The sequence below is a fragment of the Lepidochelys kempii genome, chromosome 1, assembly GCF_965140265.1.
Source record: "Lepidochelys kempii isolate rLepKem1 chromosome 1, rLepKem1.hap2, whole genome shotgun sequence".
In the NCBI taxonomy this organism is placed as follows: Eukaryota; Metazoa; Chordata; order Testudines; family Cheloniidae; genus Lepidochelys; species Lepidochelys kempii.
In genome coordinates this window covers 2372342-2393670 of record NC_133256.1, presented here as the reverse complement: position 1 = coordinate 2393670, position 21329 = coordinate 2372342, and the positions used below count along the sequence as shown (strand labels likewise).

The window sequence follows — 21329 nt, the reverse complement described above, 5'->3', positions numbered from 1 at the left end:
ACTCCTTGTCCTGTCATCTGCTACCACTGAGAACAGTCTAGACCCATCCTCCTTGGAACCACCTCTCAGGTAGTTGAAAGCAGCTATCAAATCCCCCCTCATTCTTCTCTTCCGCAGACTAAACAATCCCAGCTCCCTCAGCCTCTCCTCATAACTCATGTGTTCCAGTCCCCTAATCATTTTTGTTGCCCTCCGCTGGACTCTTTCCAATTTTTCCACATCCTTCTTGTAGTGTGGGGCCCAAAACTGGACACAGTACTCCAGTTGAGGCCTCACCAATGTCAAATAGGAGGGAATGATCACATCCCTCCATCTGCTGGCAATGCCCCTACTTATACAGCCCAAAATGGCATTAGCCTTCTTGGCAACAAGGGCACACTGTTGACTCACATCCAGCTTCTCATCCACTGTAACCCCTAGGTCCTTTTCTGCTGAACTGCTGCCTAGCCATTCAGTCCCTAGTCTGTAGCTGTGCATGGGATTCTTCCGTCCTAAGTGCAGGACTGTGCACTTGTCCTTGTTGAAACTCATCAGATTTCTAATTTGTCCAGGGCCCTCTGTATCCTATCCTTACCTTCCAATGTATCTACCACTCCTCCCTGTCATCTGTGGCTGGGCAGGTGGAAGTGTCCAGGGGCTTCCCGAAAGTGAGAGTGGGAGCAGTGGTCGTGGGAATGGGGGTCAGTGTAAAGTCGCCTGGATCAAGGCCTGCTAGCAGAGGGTTGCCTTCCCCCTGAGTGACCGGGGTCAGACCCAGGGCCTCGATCTCCTCGAATATGGAGAAGTCACCCACCGCCCCAGGGACATCTCTGCTGGCACCCCAGACCACAGGACCAGCCTTCCAGTTATCTGAGCGGTGACAGGCCCAGCTGGATTGTCTGTTGCACCAGCAGAGAGCAGGGATGGCAAGGAGACAGTTACAGAGGTTTGATTCCCTAGTCTGATTTGTTTCTTCCCCTGCCTCAACAGAGTTTAGAGTAGCATGCGGGCTGAGCTGACCTTCGCCCATTGGTAATGACTTACAAGAGCACAGCACACTCTGCCCAAGTCCTGCAGGTGGGTGCCATCCTACAGTGAACATAAGAACATAAGAATGGCCATACTGGGTCAGAACAAAGGTCCATCCAGCCCAGTATCCTGTCTGCCGACAGTGGCCAATGCCAGGTGCCCCAGAGGGAGTGAACCTAACAGGTAATGATCAAGTGCCCCCTGGTGGCCTGAGCTAGACAGTCAGGCACCCTGCCTTTCCTTCTAAGATCCTTGCAATGACTTACTCTCAGCCTGGAATATTTAAAACAAGAGCCCCCTTTGAGGAGTTATATTTATTCGGTCTTCTCTAAAGAACAGATTCTCCTACCTTTCGGCCCCATCTTCCTCCTTTACTCATGAGCCCCCGCCCCCAGCGACCTCCTTGCTGCGGTCTGCATTGCTTTAGGCTTGATGCATTTCCTGCTCCTCCTTTTCCCTGAGGCCCCACCCCCTGCTCTTCCTCTTTTCCTGATGATCCACCCCCCTGATCAGACCTCAGCTTGATTTTGGTAAGAGCTGCCCAGGGAGCCACTGTGGAGAGCCCAGACTCACCAACTTCCCTGGTTTGAACATCCTGCGGGGTGGGGGCTTCTCTTGGGCAGTTTTTATCATGGCCCGTCTCTGGTTTCTGACCTGGACAGGGGATGGAGCCTTCGGTAATGAGGAGGATCAGGGAATGGGATCTCAGGGGAGACGACAAGAGGCAGGGGCTTGGTCACAGTGGGGACGGGGCTCTTCCATGTGTCCCGCTTTTGCCTTTTGAGTGGTGGTCAACCTACAATGAATGTGCTGGACTGGGATAGGAGCTAGCTGCATCTTTTTTGGGGAGTTGAGGCCCGTTTCCACCCCTTTGCATTGCTGGGGCAGCACAAACTGAGGGGAGGAGGAGGGAATCTGGCCCTGAGTCTCTTGCTAGGTCTCCTGTGTGTCAGACCCTCACTCGCACACGCACCTCTGCCCTGCCTTGGTGGGGAGTGGGCTCAGCAGGTGTGTGGTGTGCAGAGCCATCAATGGGTGAGCTTGGGGCGCTGTGTGAATGGCTTCTCCTGGGGCTCTGACATTAATCATGTCTCTGATACGACTCAGTCACAAGCACCTGGCTGAGGGCGTGGGGGAAGGGTGGGTGTCCGTGCCCCTTGAATAGCCCCTGTCCATCGCTGGTGCAGCCCTCATTGATATTGCAGCACCCAGAGCTCTTGGGAAGGGCCAGGACTGTGACTGCAGAACAGGCTTGCAGCTTTTTGCATGGCCCCTTGTTTTTTAACTGGACACAGAACAGCTAAAGACCGGGTGTAATAGGAAACAACCTCCACGTTCCTTCTCTTTATTGACTGCATCAACAAGAATAGTGAGATTGGAGCAGCCACCGATGTGGCTTTTTATTAGCCAACATCTCACCTGTCCCCTGGTTCTCCATGAACACATTCAATTTTTAAATGTTGCTGCCTGCCTTGGTTTGCTTCCACCAGTGCATTGCCCTCCCTCAACAGTGTTTGGGGACAGCCCATCACCCATTGCTCCAGGTCTTAGACGCCATGTGAACCACCCTCTACACAGTGGAGATCAGTAGCTCATGTCTTCTCAGATGTAAGTGTCCAGGATGGAATAGGTGGCCCATGTTTTTCATGTCCAGTGTCAACAGTTCTGGATCCAGGTGATAAACTGACCCTTTATTTCATGAACACCCTGATTATTCTCGCACAAAGGTGTTTGCTTTTCACACTGTACACGATTGGGTTCATCAGAGGTGGGACCAGCAGGTAGACATAGCCCAGGAGAATCTGAAGCAAGTGAGAAGAGCTATAGCCGAATCTGTGTATCACAGACAAGCCAATTTCTGGTGTGAAGAACAGCAGGACAGCACAGAAGTGGGAGACACAGGTGTTCAGGGCCCTAAGGCACTCCATGGGGGACGCGATGCTCAGCACTGTTTTAATGATCATCACATAAGAGAGAAAGATAAGCAACAAATCCAAACCAATGGTTAAGAGTTTAACAGACAAGCCATAGATGCTGTTGACTGTGATGTCTGAACAAGCCATCTTCATGACCTCCTGGTGCAGACAGTAGGAATGGGAGAGGACATTGTCTCGACAGTATCAGAACTGTTTCAGGAGAAAGGGGAGTGGGAATATTAGGGCCATCCATCTTAGCACAAACACCAGTCCCATTTTGGCTATTCTCAGTGGAGTTAAGATGGAAGCATATCTCAGTGGGTTACAGATCGCAACAAAACGGTCAAAGGCCATCAGCAACAGCATGGAGAATTCAGTTAATGAAAGTGAGTGGATGAAGAAGACCTGGGCAAAACAGACATCCAGGCTGATCTCCCTAGAGTTAAACAAGTATATGCCCAGTATCGTTGGCATGGTGGATAGCAATAAACCAAGGTCTGTGATGGCCAACATGGAAAGGAAAATGTACATGGGCTCATGGAGGCTTTGATCAGTTTTTATAATGAACAGAATGACTGAATTTCCTACTATTGAAATAACATACATGAAGCAGAAGGAGATAGAGACCCAGAGGTAGACATCTTCCTGCCCAGGTATCTCTGTGAGAAGGAACACTGCAAAGTTGAATTTAGTGTCATTGACAGATGACATAATATACCAGGCTGGTCTGAGGAGTTTTGAGCTTTCCTTCCTGAAAAGAAAAAGAAAAGGAGAATAGATAATATTTAATGAGACATCTTTCTGATCTCAATGGAAGACTAGAGACTCTCAGGAGCTAAAGAAGATCAGCAAAAATATTTTCTTGGATTTTCACCACCAAGAAGAAGATAGGCATTGCCAGATGGTATCAGACCTGTAGTCAATATAGCTGAGTATCCAGGGGCCAGTTCCAGATGCTTCAGAGGAAGCTCCAAGAAGCTTTGCAATAGTCAGCTATGACATAACTTGCTCCCAGGGAATGTTTTCCCCTGACACCCACTAATTAGAGACATATTTTGTGGTATAAATCAGGAAGGTTTAAAGCCCTTACAAGACCCTTTTAAAAACTCTCATTACTGTAATAGAATTTTCTGCTTAGCCATATGAACATCCCATCCCTCTTTGAATCTCTCTGAATATAGCTCAAGTAGAGTAGGGACGTTAGTGGACGAGAGCTGAGGAAGTGTTGTTCTAAGTCAGCCATAAAAATGTTGGCATACTGTGGGGCCATGCGGGCACCCATAGCAGTGCTGCTGATTTGAAGGTATACATTGTCCCCAAATGTAAAATAGTTATGGGTAAGGACAAAGTCACAAAGTTCAGCCACCAGGTTAGCCGTGACATTATCGGGGATAGTGTTCTTGACGGCTTTTAGTCCATCTTTGAGTGGAATGTTGGTGCAGAGGGCTTCTACATCCATAGTGGCCAGGATGGTGTTATCAGGAAGATCACCGATGGATTGAAGTTTCCTCAGGAAGTCAGTGGTGTCTCGAAGGTAGCTGGGAATGCTGGTAGTGTAGTGCCTGAGGAGGGAGTCTACATAGCCAGACAATCCTGCTGTCAGGGTGCCAATGTCTGAGATGATGGGGCGCCCAGGATTTCCAGGTTTATGGATCTTGGGTAGTAGATAGAATATCCCAGGTCGGGGTTCCAGGGGTGTGTCTGTGCGGATTTGATCTTGTGCTTTTTCAGGAAGTTTCTTGAGCAAATGCTGTAGTTGCTTTTGGTAACTCTCAGTGGGATCATAGGGTAATGGCTTGTAGAAAGTGTTGTTGGAGAGCTGCCGAGCAGCCTCTTGTTCATATTCCGACCTATTCATGATGACAACAGCACCTCCTTTGTCAGCCTTTTTGATTATGATGTCAGAGTTGTTTCTGAGGCTATGGATGGCATTGTGTTCTGCACGGCTGAGGTTATGGGGCAAGTGATGCTGCTTTTCCACAATTTCAGCCCGTGCACGTCGGCGGAAGCAGTCTATGTAGAAGTCCAGTCTGCTGTTTCGACCTTCAGGAGGAGTCCACCTAGAATCCTTTGTGCTGGAAATGGCCCACCTTGATTATCATGCACATTGTAGGGAGAGTGGTCGCTTTGGATGAGCAGGAGAGTGAGTTTGTGTGTGTGGTTTTTGGAAGGGGGTGGGGGGGTGAGAAAACCTGGATTTGTGCTGGAAATGGCCCACCTTGCTTATCATACACATTTTAAAGAGAGTGGTCACTTTGGATGGACTATTACCAGCAGGAGAGTGAGTTTGGCGGGGGGGGGCGGCGAAGGGTGAGAAAACCTGGATTTGTGCTGGAAATGGCCCAACTTGATGATCACTTTAGATAAGCTATTACCAGCAGGACAGTGGGGTGGGAGGAGGTATTGTTTCATATTCTCTGTGTGTATATAAAGTCTGCTGCAGTTTCCACAGTATGCATCCGATGAAGTGAGCTGTAGCTCACGAAAGCTCATGCTCAAATAAATTGGTTAGTCTCTAAGGTGCCACAAGTACTCCTTTTCTTTTTGCGAATACAGACTAACACGGCTGTTACTCTGAAACCTGATATTCCATGGGGTCTCCTCTCTCTCAGCCCCTGGCAGGATCGGGCCCAGAGCCCATGGCACTAATAGAAAAGGGACCTCTTGAGAAATCCTGACTTGAGGCACTGGGGTTTTAACACTCTAAGTTCTCTTCAAATCTCAGATTTCTGGGTAGCCTGAATAACCCACTGTGGAGCATGGGCAGATACAGGGGAGGGGTTCCCAAGCTGCCTAGTGTTCCCTGGCCTCCATCTCCATCACTGAGTCACCCCAATCACCCAGCTGAGTCCTCTGACACTGCACAGAACATCTGCAACTGGAAACAGCTTGCAGCCTTTTCCCTTCACTTTGCATTTTAAAGATAATGAAACCTGCCAGCGTGCCCAATTCCTGCTAGAAGGGGAGCCGCTGAGACCATAGGTCTTAACCCTAAATGACAAGGAGTCATCAGAGAGGTTGCATGGGCAGCAGGCAGTATCTGTTCAGATAGGGAGGGAACTGCCTTTATGAAGCATGTTTGCACATTCCCTTGGGGCCTACTTGGCCATCAGGGAACCTCAGCTGCTTGACTTAGTGTGCACCAGCTGTAACCCCTATCACTGCCAATGGCAAATTGCAGGAGGCCAAATCACAGGGGATGCGCAATGATGCTACCCAACTGGAGTGCAGCACCAGCCCAGCTGTAGGCTCTATTCCTGGAATCCGGGCTTGTCATCACTGTTCGTACGGTTCCGATTAGTCACATGGCTACCTCAGGGGCAGCCTAGAGGTAATGACGATGCTGTCACAGCTGTGATCTTACTGAAATAAAATAAAATATAATAATAATATGGGCCCTGATTACTCCCTGGCACCCCCCTTTCCTGCATTACAAACCCAGGGTGCAGGCCAGGGACTCCCTACATAGAAATTTCCCTGGGATCATTCCAGGAGCGGGGTCCCTTCCCTTCTCCCTGAGGAATGAAAAGAGGGACCCAGAATTCAGGGATCCCCAAAGTTATGCACAGATCTGAGTGATTTATTCTGAACAAGGCCCACCCACCCACAATTTCTCTGCCTCTACATCTTCTCTAGGACATTCTCCAACTCCCGGCTAGCACAGGCTTATCAGAGATGTTCGTACGGTTCCGATTAGTCACATGGCTACCTCAGGGGCCTATTTCTATTCGACATTGGTGAGGCCTCATCTGGAGTACTGTGTCCAGTTTTGGGCCCCACACTTCAAGAAGGATGTGGATAAATTGGAGAGAGTCCAGCGAAGGGCAACAAAAATGATTAGGGGACTGGAACACATGAGTTATGAGGAGAGGCTGAGGGAGCTGGGATTGTTTAGTCTGCAGAAGAGAAGAATGAGGGGGGATTTGATAGCTGCTTTCAACTACCTGAAAGGGGGTTCCAAAGAGGATGGCTCTAGACTGTTCTCAATGGTAGCAGATGACAGAACGAGGAGTAATGGTCTCAAGTTGCAGTGGGGGAGGTTTAGATTGGATATTAGGAAAAACTTTTTCACTAAGAGGGTGGTGAAACACTGGAATGCGTTACCTAGGGAGGTGGTAGAATCTCCTTCCTTAGAGGTTTTTAAGGTCAGGCTTGACAAAGCCCTGGCTGGGATGATTTAACTGGGAATTGGTCCTGCTTTGAGCAGGGGGTTGGACTAGATGACCTTCTGGGGTCCCTTCCAACCCTGATATTCTATGATTCTATGATTCTATGATGTGCTACCAGGGCCTGTCAGAGTAGCACTGCCCACAGGATCTGCTGAAATGGGGTTGTACAGGGTGGAGGTGGCTGCACACTGATGGGAGGGCTGGTTAGAGTAGCTGATGGGCACAATAACCCAGCCTTAGATGAGTCAGGAAGTTTCAACCTTTCCATACCCAAAGTGCAGCCAGAGTCTCCATCAGTGCAACCTTCATTTATGTTACAAGGAAGAGGCAGATGAAAAGCCTCCAATTATTCTTGGGGATCCAGGTAGCTGCAGTTGGGCAGCATCATGGCAGCTATCCATTTTCTGCAGCAGCCCATCCATCAGTTGAACAACTGAGGAACATCTGAACGGCCATATTGGGTCAGACCAATGATCCATCTAGCCCAGTTTCCTGTCTTCTGACAGTGGCCAATGCAGACACTTCAGTGGAGTGAACAAAACAGGGCAACTATCAAGTGATCCATCCCCTGTTGTCTGCTCCCTACTTCTGGCAATCAGACATTTAAAGACACCCAGAGAATGGGGCTGAGTTCGAACCATCTTGGCTACTAGCTATTGTTGGACCTCTCCTCCATCAATTTATCTCATTTTTTGGGGACCAGTTATGCTTTTGGCCTTCACAACATCCCCTGGCAAAGAGTTCCAGAGACTGCCTGTGTGTTGTGTGAAAAAATACATTTGTTTTAAACCTTCTACCTATTAACTTCATTGAGTGACTCCTGGTTTTTGTGAAGGGGTAAATAACACTTTCTTATTCGCTTTCTCCACACCACTCATAGTTTTATAGACCTCTATCATATCTCCCCTTATTCATTTTTTTCCAAGCTGAAATGTCTCAGTTTGATTAATCTCTCCTCATATGGCAGCCGTTCATATCCCTAATCATTTTTGTTCCCCTTTTCTGAACCTTTTCCAATTCAATTTTTTTTTAGATGGGGGGACCACATCAGAACACATTATTCTAGATATGGACATACCTTGGAGTTATATAGAGGCAATATGATATTTTCTGTCTTGCTATCTATCCCTTTCTTAATCATTCCCAATATTCCGTTTGCTTTTTTGACTGCCGCTGCACATGGAGTGGATGTTTTCAGAGAACTGTCCACAATGACTCCACGATCTCTTTCTTGAGTGGTAACAGCTACTTTAGATCCCATCATTTTCTATGTATAGTTGGGATTATGTTTTCCAAAGTGCATTACTTTGTATTTATCCACATTGAATTTCATTCACTGTTTTGTTTCCCAGTCACCCAGTTTTGTAAGATCCCTTTGTAACACTTTGTAATCTCCTTTGACTTAAGTATACTAAGTAGTTTTGTATCTGCAAATTTTGCCACCTCATTGTTTACCCCTTTTTCCAGATTATTTATAAATATGTTGAACAGCACTGGGCCCAGTGCACATCTCTGTAAGACACTATTTAACTCTTTCTCTTCTAAAAACTGATAATTTATTCCTACCTTATGTTTCCAAACTTTTAACCAGTTACTGATCCATGAGAGAGCCTTCCTTCTTATCCCATGACTGCTTATTAAGACACTTAAGAGCCTTTAGGGACCTTGCCAAAAGCGTTCTGTAAGTTCAAACACACTATATTTCTGAATCACCCTTGTCCAGACGCTTATTGACCCTTGAAAAGAAATTTTGTTCTTTACTATAGTTTCAACCAATTTGCCTGGTACAGAAGTTTGGCTTACTAGCCTATATTGTCAGGATCACCTCTAAAGCCTTTTAAAAATATCAGCATCACTTTAGCTATGTGCCAGTCATCTTGTACAGAGCCTGTTTTAAGTGATGGGCTATATACCACAACTAGTATTTCTGCAATTTCACATTTGAGATTTTTTTCGGAACTCATGGGTGATACCATATGGTCCTGGTGACTTTTTACTGTTTAATTGGTCAGTTTGTTCTAAAACTTCCTTTATTGACACCTCAGATTTGTCACTGAAAAAGAATAGCTCAGGACTGAGAATCTCCCTCGCATCTTCTGCAGTGAAGAGATGTGCAAAGAATTCATTTAGCCTCTCTGCAACAGCCTTACCTCCCTTCTGTGCTTCTTTTGCACCTTGATCAATTAGTAATCCCACTGATTGTTTGGCAGGCTTACTGCTTCTGATGTACTTTGAAAAATATTTACTGTTAATTTTTTTTACTTTTGCCCTTCAGATCTCTTGAACTTTGTGCGCATTATCACCCAGTCCAGTTCAACAAGTATGAGTTACACCCCAAAACACTGGATTAAAATAATAAATTTTTAAAATATGCTAATGTGGGGTTCATTTTCATTTGGCTTCTGAGCCTTTGGTGTCACCTGATTCGGGGCTTCTAGCTTTTCTGCAACACACTTTTTAAAATAAACTCTTCTAAGGAAACTGAAATCTGAGATTCCTGTGTGGTCTCTTGACCCCAGATGTTGAGGCTTTCAGAAAGACAGGAAATAGTGCAATACTTCCTATAAAATCTCAGGAGTTGGTACTGCTGGCCATATCTCAAGTGGAGCATCCACAAATGAAAGCACTGAGGGTTAGTTAGTGGATATTTCTGGTCACACAGTCCATCAGTGGCAGAGATGCTTTGCTCCTCTGCATTGGGCTGCAGAGTCCCCATTGGTAAGGATGAAGGTTACGCCACAGACAACCGGACATAACATGGATGGGCTAGCGAAGTCACTGGTTCCTCAGGCACAGCTCAGAGGATCTCCTCCTCTTTCTCAAGCATGAGACATGCACACACCGGCTAAGCAAGGCCATGAACATTTTAAATAGAAAATGGCATGACTCCAGCCCAGCTCCAGGTGCCTGCTGCTAGCTCCACATTGGACACAAACAACCCCCTCCCCAGATCCAGTGATCCCCAAACTTGTTGATCTTGGAAATTTGGGTGCAGAGAGTGAGGTCGATCTCCAGTTCTACAGCAGCTCTCACTGCTCGTGGAGTGGGTATGGGTGTCAGGATCAGACCAAGGGGCAGCCCATCAGGGCTCTGTTCAGCCAGGCAACACTCTCCAGATCCTTCACTCTCTGAAAGCACGTCCTGATTCCCCCTCTTACTGCCGGGCTGCAGAAGGGGCCAAGAACTCCCTCTTCAAAAGGGTGCTGTGCTAATGACAAGCTTCATCTCCAAGGGGTGTTGGGAAGAGTTCACGTTCTCCACCCAATGCACCAAATGGTCCTTATTGGGCTCACAGAGCAGAAATCTCTCTAAGGCACTTAGCTGTGGCCCCAATTATTCTAACATCCGAGCGCCTTGCGATCTGTAACATATTTATCAGTACAACACGCTGTGCAGTAGAGCCATGCTACTAACACCACTGATCAGATCTCAAGGATAGAAGGTACCACTGTGATCCTCTATTCTGACCCCCTGCCTAGCACAGGCCAGAGACTTGCCCCCAAAATAACTCCTAGAGCAGAGCTGTTAAAACAACCTCCTGTCTTGATTTAACAATTCTTGGTGATGGAGAATCTACCACGGCCGTTCATAAATTCTTCCAAAGGTTAACTACCCTCACTGTTAAAAAAAAAATACACCTTAGGGTATGTCTACACTGGCAGAATGTTTCCGCTGAGCGTTTCATTGCTCGGGGGAGGGATAGCTCAGTGGTTTGAGCAGTGGCCTGCTAAACCCAGGGTTGTGAGTTCAATCCTTCAGGGGGCCATTTAGGGATCTGGGACAAAAAATGGGGATTGGTCCTGCTTTGAGCAGGGGGTTGGACAGGATGATCTCCTGAGGTCCCTTCCAACCCTGATATTCTATGATAAGAAAGCACTTAAAGAAAACCACTGTTGTGTGTTCACATCGTCTTCCACTGGTGGCATAGCATGTTCTAACTTGCATTTCCAATGAAAGGAGTGCTCTGTGGGTAGCTATCCCATAATGCAGCTCTCCCCCTTCTGCTGCTACGTCTTGCAGGAGAGCAGAGGGAATTGTGGCGCATCATGGGTGCAGGCTCAATGCCCCATAATGCATAGCTTTCTGTCCCAGCATGCCATGTGCTTCCATCTTCAGTTCAGGGCATTTTTCAATGTCCTTTGTTTTCTGCTTTCCCTGCCACATCTATCTGCAAGTGTGGATCCCACACTGCTCGCCACTGTTCTGCTCGCTCTCACTAACACTTCATGAGTGGCAGTGGAGTTATTCCTGAAATTACAAAGACAACAGCAGTCATGGTTGCCTGACATGGTGTCCAACATGGAAAGCAGCAACACTAGATTGCTTTTGGCATTCATGGAGGTGCTGAACATAGTGGAATGTCACTTTTGGGCTCAGAAAACTAGCACTGCGTGGTGGAATCGCATTGTTATGCAGTCTGGGATGACGCACAGCGGCTGCAGAACTTCTGGATGTGGAAACCCACCTTCCTGGAACTGTGTGCTGAGCTCGCCATAGCCCTGCAGTGAAAGGACACCAGAGTGAGAGCTGTCCTCTCAGTGGAGAAGTGTGCGGCAATCGCAGTATGGAAGCTGGCAACTCCAGACTGCTACCAGTTGGTTGCCAACCAGTTTGGGATGGAGAAATTGACCACTAGGGCTGTGTTAATGCAAGTGTGCCAGGCCATTAATTGCATCCTACTGTGAAAGACATGACTCTTGGAAACAAGCATGACGTTGTGGATGGCTTTGTGGAAATCAGTTTCCCTGACTGCAGAGGGTGATAGATGGCATACATATTCCAATTCTGGCACCGTACTATCTTGCAATCAAGCACATCAGTCAGAAATGGTACTTTTCCATGGTTTTGCAGCTGCTTTTGGATCACTGTGGGTGTTTCACAGACATTAATGCACACTGGTCCAGAAAGATCCATGATGCACATATCTTTAGGAACACTGGCCTGTACAGAAAGCTGCAAGCAAGGACTTACTTTCCAGATCAGAAGATCACCATAGGGAAAGTTGAAACGCTGGTAATGATCCTGGAAGACCTGACATACCCGGTAATGCCATTGCTTATGAAGCCATACAAGGGAAACTTGCATAGTAGGAAGGAGCGATTCAACAGCAAGCTGAGTAGATGCAGAATGACTGCTGAATATGCATTTGGCTGATTAAAGGTACACTGGTGATGCCTTTATGGAAGGCTACACCTGAATGAGGAAAATATTCCCACAGTTATAGCTGTGTGTTGCACACTGCATAATATTTGTGAAGGGAAGGGAGGCAGGTTTACTCAGGGGTGGACTGCTGAGGATGGATTCCTGGTTGCTGATTTTGAGCAGCCAGATACCAGGGCTATTAGAGGGGTGGAACATGGGGAAATAAGAATCAGGGATGCCTTGAGGCAACACTTCAAAGGTGAAAACAAGTAATGTTTGTTGCTATGTTGAGACTGTGATGCTTAATTGCATTTGGTATGCTAGGAAGCAGTTGTGAATGTTAAGGCCTAGGATTCAATTTAAGGAATTATTAAAAGTGTCTGTTGAATTGCACATGCCATGAGGTATCATAGCTTGTGTGGAAACAAATAAAGAAATTTACAATTGAAAAAAAAATTGCTTTTATTTCCAAATAAATCACAACACCACACGCACACACATACACACTCTAATTTGAGGTGGGGGAGAGAAGGTACTGGGGGGCTTATTATCATAGGTGAGTGTAAGTCCAGTTTCATTTTAAAAGCAGTCGGCCAAGATGTAGTGTGGAGGAAAGTGCAAAGTGCCAGAAAGTGGATAGGATGCACAGGGGAAGTTTCAGGAGTGGGCAGAAAAGAATTCATCTGCTGAAGAGGAGGGCAGGCACACATCTGCTCAGTCTGAAGCATAAGGAGGAACTGCATCATGTCAGTTTGGTGCTCCAAACGTTTATCAGCCTCTCCGTCGTGTCCCTATGGAACCCATAATTGTCTTTTCTGTCGCACTTCTCGCTTTCCCTTTTCTGTCTCTGAGAACAGGAGCACCTCACGGAACATGTCTTCCTTCCTGAATCTCATGCATTTTCTTATCTGGTGGAGTTGCTCGGCTGCTGTGGGAGGATGGCTTTCTGTGGAGCTACAAGCAACAATTAACAGAAGCACTTTTGTTAGCTACACACTGAGCATTGATACACTGTATTAAAATACATCACTGGTAACATACCTATCTCTTTCTCGGTGACCAGGCTAGCACACATGAGCCAGAAGATCCCAGGAATTATGAGTGAACCTAGGGGCAGGGGTTTATTGCACAAAAGCAATGTGAAACGGTCACATGGAACTTATGAGGGATAACACTTTCAACTTGCCGACAAGGGGCGGTCACTATGGAAGATATCTCACTCCAGAGGGTAAGCAGGGAAGCAAGGGTGCATCTGTTACACGCTTGTGGCTTCCGATCTATGCTGCTTTCCTGTGTGCAATTTTGGTCCCTGCCCAAGTAATTGCAGAATGGTACAGGAAAGTGTCTCTCAGTGGGGCAATGAATAAACTAACTCTGCCCAGGGACCTGTGGCAGAGGATAGATGAGTACCCCCAGGAAAGTTTCCTAGAGATTTCTGTGGAGGATTCCCATGAAATCTCAGAGTGTATCAACTTTCTGTTCCACAGTACTGCTTAGCTGTCTGAGGAAATGCCCAGCACACAGAAACAAGCCAGCCTTGTACATTTCTCTGCCCTCGACCTGCTTCAGAACTTCACAAAGCAAAACCACTTACCAGGGGTCTCCTCTCCTTCTTCTGACTCACCAAAGAGTAACTGCAGAGACTGGCTAGACACCTCCAGAGTGGAGAACAGCTCCACATCTTCCTCAGCTTCCACCTCTTCATCTATGACTTCCTCCTCTTGGCTAGGTCCACTTTCCACTGGGTCCAGAACCACCAAAGCATCAATGGGCTCTTGGAGTTGGAGGTGGAGTTGCCACCTATGATAGCACCCAACTCCCTATAAAAATGGCAGGCTTAGCACCAGAGCAAGGTTTTTGCCTCCCTCGCCACACAGAAGGTGTGCCTTGGCTTCTTCATCTTTGCTCTGCACTTCATATCATATCACTGTCATATCCCTTTTCGCACAAGTTGTGTGCAGTCTGGCTCAAAGTATCAAAAACCCTACGGCTGGGGTGCAGCTGGGACTGGACACCCTCCTTTCCCCAAACACTGAACAGATCCAGTAGCTCAGGAGTGGTCCAAGCAGAAGATTGTTTGCTGAGTGGAGTTGCCATGGTCAGCTGGACAGATAAAATATGAGCTCTCCACACTGAGCAAACAGGAAGCGGGATTTCAAAATTCTTTATAGGAGAGGGGCATGTAGTTGCTCACCTGGGGGCAGGGCAGCAGAGTTGAAACTGCTGACTGGAGTGGTCAGGATGGGCATTGTGGTACCTTCCAGAGACCAATAACAGAGCTAATATCAAACACAGTGTTTACACTGGCAATATGGTGCTACAGCCTCAGAGCAAAAAGCCTTGTGACTCTCCTCGGGGTGGGTTTTATTACAGAGATACAATTGAGGAGTTTCCGCACAAAAAATGTTTTTTCAGTGTTTACATGTCTGCTGTTTCAGGCACAAAAGCTGCCATTTGGCCAAAAAAAAAAACAAAAAAAAAACTTGTCAGTGTAGACCAGGCCTTAGTTCCATTCTGAATTTGTTTAACTTCAGCTTTTACCCATTGGATTGTGCTATAACTTTCTCTGCTAAATTGAAGAGCCCATTGTTAAAAATTGGTTCCTCATGTAGTTATTTACAGACTGTGATCAAGTCACCCCTTAACCTTCTCTCCGTTAAGCTAAATAGACTGAACTCCTGGAGTCTATCACTCTAAGGCAGGTTTTATAATCCCTTAATAATTCTCGTGGCTCTTCTCTGACCCATCTCCAATTTATCAACACCCTTCTTGAACTGTAGACACGAGAAAAGGAAACACTATTCTATTCCAGAAGTGCTCACAACAATGCCAAATACAGGAGTTAAATAACCTTTCTGCTCCTACTCCAGATTCCCATGGTTGTACCTCCTGGATAGGCAATCATGTATAGTCCATTCCATTGTGTCATCAGTCCTTTGCCTTTGTTTACTCGGCCTTTTACCCATGCAATTCCAAAGAGACAATCCTGGGCAGGCCACCATTATCTAAGGAATACCATTTCCTCCAGTTCTTATCCATAGCAGTCCATCTGGTGCTGTTTCCTTATCTGCTGACTCTCCACTTTTTCCAAGGACACACAACAAAAATGTTTAATACAAAGAGAGTTCTGACCACTTGACCTTTAAGTTCTCACTTTGGTTTCCAAAATGCAGGTCAACGCAGGTCATGCACTCATGTTCCAGACACACTCCAACCACACTAGGCACCATGACCTGTAACATATTACATGGATATATAGGTTATATATAGATATATATATAGATATAGATATATATACACATACTCCAACAAGGAAGCTAGTTCCTCTGAGTCCCAGGCTAGCACTTTAACCCCTGAACCATCCTTCCTCTCTGGGGCTAGTGGCTGGGGATGGAGCGGCTGGCAGCTCAGCATGCTGAGATTACCAGAAACTCAGGGAATTAAACTTCTGTCATATCACTAAACAGGAACCCAAGAGCAATTCCTTTTCCAGATGATGACACAAAGTCATGCTTTCCCCTGAACCTATTGAGGGAAAAATCCATTGGCCAGGGCACAGAGCATAGTCATAGTGGACAAGCAACTCCACATGAGCTCCCATTGTGACATAAAATGGGCTAATGTTACCCATAGGGACATAGGCCTGGAAAGAACCTCCTGGGTCAATGAGCCCATTTCCCTGCTATGGCAGGTGACCCCCAGCATATCATCCGGTGCATAAATCTGTCAAGCTCCATCCTAAACCAGCTGACTTGTTTTCCCCACACTGCTTCTGTTGGGCGGCGGTTCCATAACCCCCTTGCTTGGATGGTCAGAAACCTTCTTCTCCTTTCCAGCCTCAGTTTACTCCTGGCCAGTTTCTCCCCATTTGTTCTTTTGCCAGTGCTGTCCTTTAGCTTCAAAAGCTCCTCTGCCTCTCTGGTGTTTAACACTCACCACTCCCCAATATACTTATAGAGCACTCAAATCCCTCCTCAGCCTGTATTTTGTTAGGCTAAACCAACCAAGCTCTTTTATTCTCCTCATAATACAGGTCCTCCATTGCCCTGACCATTCTAGGAGCTCTTCTCTACACGTCCTCCAGTTTAAATTAATCTTTCTGGAATAGGAGTGACCAGAATTTTACACAGTTTGCCAGATGGGGTCTCATTGGTGCCTTGTACAAGGATATTAATACGTCCCTATCTCAACTGACACATTCTAGGATCTCATCTACCTAGTTCACAGCCACAACACATTGGTGGCTCACAGTCATCCTGGGTGTTGCCTGATTTTAGGAGGTTAATATTATTAATTTTGATAGTATGGGTTATAGGTTCACCAATTAATCTCATCAGAAGATAATAAGCTTCTTGTCCCAGAATCAGGTTACACACAGTTTGCAAAGGACCCTTGGGGGTATGACAGGACACTCACACTGAGACAAATATCATCTTAAAAACTTTTATTGAGAAAAATGGAATAGTACTCAAATAGTAACTAAATAGTAAAATATTCAGAGTTACAAAGGAAGCACTATTATTCTAAAGATATATTATACACTATAAAGCTTTTGTTTAATATATATTCACACCCTTCCTTGATAACTTGGTGGTACGAGACAAAGGTTCAAATGCCTCAATTCTTGAGTGGAAGATACAGAGCTTAGGAGAAGGTAAAGCTAAGCTATTGAAGCTAACTTAGATTTTCACATAACTAACTGATTTAAAGCTTAAAAATTAAAATGAACAGACTAATAAACTCATAAATGAAGAACGAAGAAGCATGGAGCTTAGAAAACTTAGTAAATAAGCTCTGGAACACAGAAGCTCAGAAGTGCAGAAAAACAAGTTCTCTTGGCAAGTTGGGTCACCCCTTCTTATAGAGCATGGGTGCTCGGGCCCTCCTTCTAGATCCAAATTTATTCTCCCCACCCACAAAAATGTTAGGGTGCACTTACTCCAGAGGCTGGTATGTTTGTATGTGGTGACATATGCATACATATTAATGACATTAGATTGTTCTAACATCCATTACTTTTGTTTTGAGTGGATCGTTATATTGGATGCAACTTGAACAAGTTGCTCCTCTGAATGCTGATTAGCAATCAACAAGGATAGATGCTGGCTAAGAGGAATTTGGATTGTCACAGTAAAACCAGGATATATGGTCTCTTTACCCTGTAAACCAGATTCTTTCCACTCTTGCAGGGAATCTCAGAATTCCCTCACTCTTTGAGCTGGCTACAACACCACATGTATGCTAAACGCTTATTATCAAGCAGGTCCGACAGGACACTTCAGTTTCTTCCCTTCGGGAGCTTGTGACCAGAACTATACAGTCACCCCCAACCTCCTTAAAACAAAGATGTTTATTAGCAAACAGCACAAAGCATTAGAGAAAACGTTTTTAAAATAACAGGCAGCTGTCACACATCTACACTGATCGCTGCAACCTAAGTTAGGCAGGCTTTGATCTTGAGTTAGAGAACCAGAACTGGCCAAAGGTGCAGGAATCACGGGGCTTCCCAGAAGCCAGCTGTCACAGGAGGCTATAGTAGGCAGCCTTTTATAGACCAGTGCCAGAGGTGTTGCTCTGTGGGACCCTGACACAGCCGCATCCTTTTCTTTTACTCATACTCTCCCCATACTGCTTGATGGGGGTCAGCTTTGGTTCAGGCTTGCTGAGCCCCATGCATCTCCATTTCCCCTGGGGCCCCAGACCCTGCCCCATCTCTTCCCACTAGGCCCTATCCCCTTCTCCTCCACTTCCCCTGAGGCTCTGCACCCTGGCCAGTTCAGAACCAGCCCATGCTAAGAACTGTCTCAGAAGCCCAGGCTGCTGTGAGGAGCCTCAGACTCTCCACCATCCCTGGATTGAACATCATGGGAGGCGGGAACACAGGCTGGGGGCTTCTCTTGGGCCCCCAGCTCCTTGTCCAGGATAGGCAGAGAGTCTGGAGCTCTTCATAGCTGCTCTAGCTCACTGGGCTGCTTTTACCATGGCCTGACACTGGCTTCTGTCCTGGAGATGGGGTGGAGCCTCGTATATTTGGGAGAAGCAAGGATGGGGTCTTGGGGAAAATGATGGGGCAGAAGAGAGGCAGGGGCGCGGTCACAGAGGGGACAGGGCTTCTATATATGTCTCGCTTTTGTCTTTTGAATAGGTGGCCACCCTACACTGAATGGGCTGGGTTGGGATAGGAGCTAGCTGTGCCTCTGTGGGGGAGCTGAGGACCATTTCCACCCCTGCAGCAGGGGAAACAGAGGGGAGGAGTAGGAGGGAATCTGGGATTGAGTCTCTTGCCAGGACTCCTGTGTGTCAGACACTCACTCACAATGCAGCTCTGCTCTGCCTTGGTGGGGAGGGGGCTCAGCATGTGTGCTGTATGCAGAGCCATCAACAGCTCTGCCACCATGGCTTCTCCTGGGGCTCTGGTGTTAATCATGTCTCTGACATGACTCAGTCACAAGCACCTGGCTGAGGGCATGGGGGAAGGGTGGGTGTCCGTGCCCCTTGAATAGCCCATGCCCACAGCTGGTGCAGCCCCCATGGATCACGCAGCTCCCAGAGCGCTCAGGAAGGGCCAGGATTGCAACTGCAGAACAGCCCTGCAGCTTTTTTCATGGCCCCTCAATGTTTAACCAGAGACGGGACAGGGACAGGCCAGGTGTAATGGGAAACAACATCCACATCCCTTCTCTTTATTGTCTATATCGAGAGGAATTCTGAGGTTGGAGCAGCCACTGATATGGCTCTTTATAGGCCAGACTCCTATTGGTGCCCTGGATCTCCACAAACATATTCAATTTTTAAATGCTGCTGCCTGCCTTGGTGTCCTTCCCCCACTACACTGTCCTCACTCACCAGTGGGTGGCGACAGACCCTATCCCACTACTCCAGGCCTTAGACCCCTTCAGAACCTCTCTCTACAGAGTGGAGATCAGTAGTTCATTTAATCTTGGATGTAAGGGCCCGGAATGGAATAGGCCCATGTTTTTCATGGGTCATGTCACCAGTTCTGTAGCCAAGTGATGAACTCACCCTTCACTTGAAGAAAACCCTAATTATCCTTGCACGAAGGTGTTTGCTTTTCACACTGTACACGATTGGGTTCATCAGGGGTGGGACCAGCAAGTAGATATAGCCCAGGATAATCTGAAGCAAGTGAGAAGAGCTGTTCCCAAATCTGTGTATCACAGACAAGCCAATAGCTGGTATGTAGAAGAGCAGGACAGCCCAGAGGTGGGAGACGCAGGTGTTCAGCGCCCTGATGCACTCTTTGGGGGATGTTATACTCAGCACAGTTTTAAGGATCATCACATAGGAGAAAAAGATGAACAACGAGTCCAATCCCACCGATAAGAGTTTAATAGTGAAACCATAGATGCTGTTGACTGTGACATCTGAACAAGCCATCTTCATGACCTCCTGGTGCAGGCAGTAAGAATGGGAGAGGACATTGGCTCGACAGTATCGGAACCGTTTCAAGAGAAAGGGCAGTGGAGATATTAGGGCCACCGATCTTAGCACAAACAAAAGTCCCATCCTGTATATTCTAGGTGGGGTTAAGATGGAAGCATATCTCAGCGGGTTACAGATTGCAATGAAGCGGTCAAAGGCCATCAACAAAAGCACAGAAGATTCAATGTATGAAAATGAGTGGATGAAGAATAGCTGGGCAAAGCAGGCATCGAGGCTGATCTCCCTAGAGTTAAATAAGAATATTCCCAGTGTCGTTGGTATAGTTGATACCGATAAACCAAGGTCTGTGATGGCCAACATGGAAAGGAAAATGTACATGGGCTCATGGAGGCTTTGATCAGTTTTTATAATGAACAGAATGACTGAATTTCCTACTATCGAAATAACATACATTAAGCAGAAGGGGACAGAGATCCAGGGATAGACATCTTCCTGCCCAGGTATCCCAGTGAGAAGGAACACTGCAGATTTGAATTTGGTGTAATTGTCAGCTGACATAATGTACTGGGCAGGTCTGAAGAGTTTTGAACTTTCCTTCCTGAAAGGAAAAAGAACAGGAGACTAGATTATATTTAACGAGACATCTTTCTGCTCTCAGTGCAAGTCTAGAGACTCCCAGGAGCTCAATGAAGATCAGCAAAAGGAGGTGCTGTAGTCATTATGAATAGGTTGGAATATGAAGAAGAGGCTGTTAGACACCACATTCTACAGGCCATTACACTCTGACCCCACTGAGGATTACCAAAAGAAACTACACGGTCATGGAAAATTAACCATGAGTTGTGTTTGGATCAGAACAAATCTGAGGTTCCTTGTATTCAAGCATGCACATACAGGGAGAGTCAGCTGGAGCTGCTCTGGTGTAAACAGAAAATACAGGAGCTTATATTGCTGAAAACCAAAATTTGTCAAACCCACTGCCTTCAACAGCATTTTTCTTATTTGGCATATAGTGCAAGCTTTAACAGTAGCTTTGCCTTACTTGGAGTTTAGCAAAAACAAGCTTTTCCTGTTATTGATGGGTGTTTCCTTTGCAGTTAATGCTTTTTTTTTTCAAACTTCTAGGGGTTATGGTTACATTTTTTAAGCTGTGCTGTTTGCAATTTTCAATGGAATTTTCCTCACTCTCTCCTTATGCTTCATATACACAGTTAGCTTGATCAAAGTTTTAGGCCTACTTGGGAAGTTTAGGCCTAACTTGGGTCCACTAATTTCTTCCTCCACACCATCTGCTCAAGAAACTCCCCAAAGAAGCACAGGAACAAATCTACACTGACACACCCCTAGAGCCCCGACCAGGGGTATTCTATCTGCTACCCAAAATCCATAAACCTGGGAATCCTGGATGCTCCATCATCTCAGGCATTGGCACTGTGACAGCACGATTATCTAGCTATGTAGACTCTCTCCTCAGGCCCTACACTACCAGCACTCCCAGCTACCTTTGAGACACCACTGACTTCCTGAGGAAACTACAATCCTTTGGTGATCTTCCAGAAAACACCATCCTGGCCACTATGGATGCAGAAGCCCTCTACACCAACATTCCACACAAAGATGGACCACAAGCCATCAGGAACAGCATACCCTATACAATCATGCCAAAACTGATGGCTGAACTTTGTGGCTT

General features: G+C 46.5%; 1 protein-coding gene and 1 pseudogene across 1 annotated transcript; both read right to left on the bottom strand.

Annotated features, from left to right (window-relative positions):
• Positions 1-2699: 2699 nt before the first annotated feature.
• LOC140915631 (olfactory receptor 51G2-like) lies at positions 2700-3635 on the bottom strand (annotated as a pseudogene).
• Positions 3636-19261: 15626 nt separating this feature from the next.
• On the bottom strand, positions 19262-20197 carry LOC140915597 (olfactory receptor 51G2-like). The gene has a single exon (XM_073355531.1). It carries the CDS (start codon positions 20195-20197, stop codon positions 19262-19264), a length of 936 nt encoding a protein of 311 aa, XP_073211632.1.
• Positions 20198-21329: the final 1132 nt, after the last annotated feature.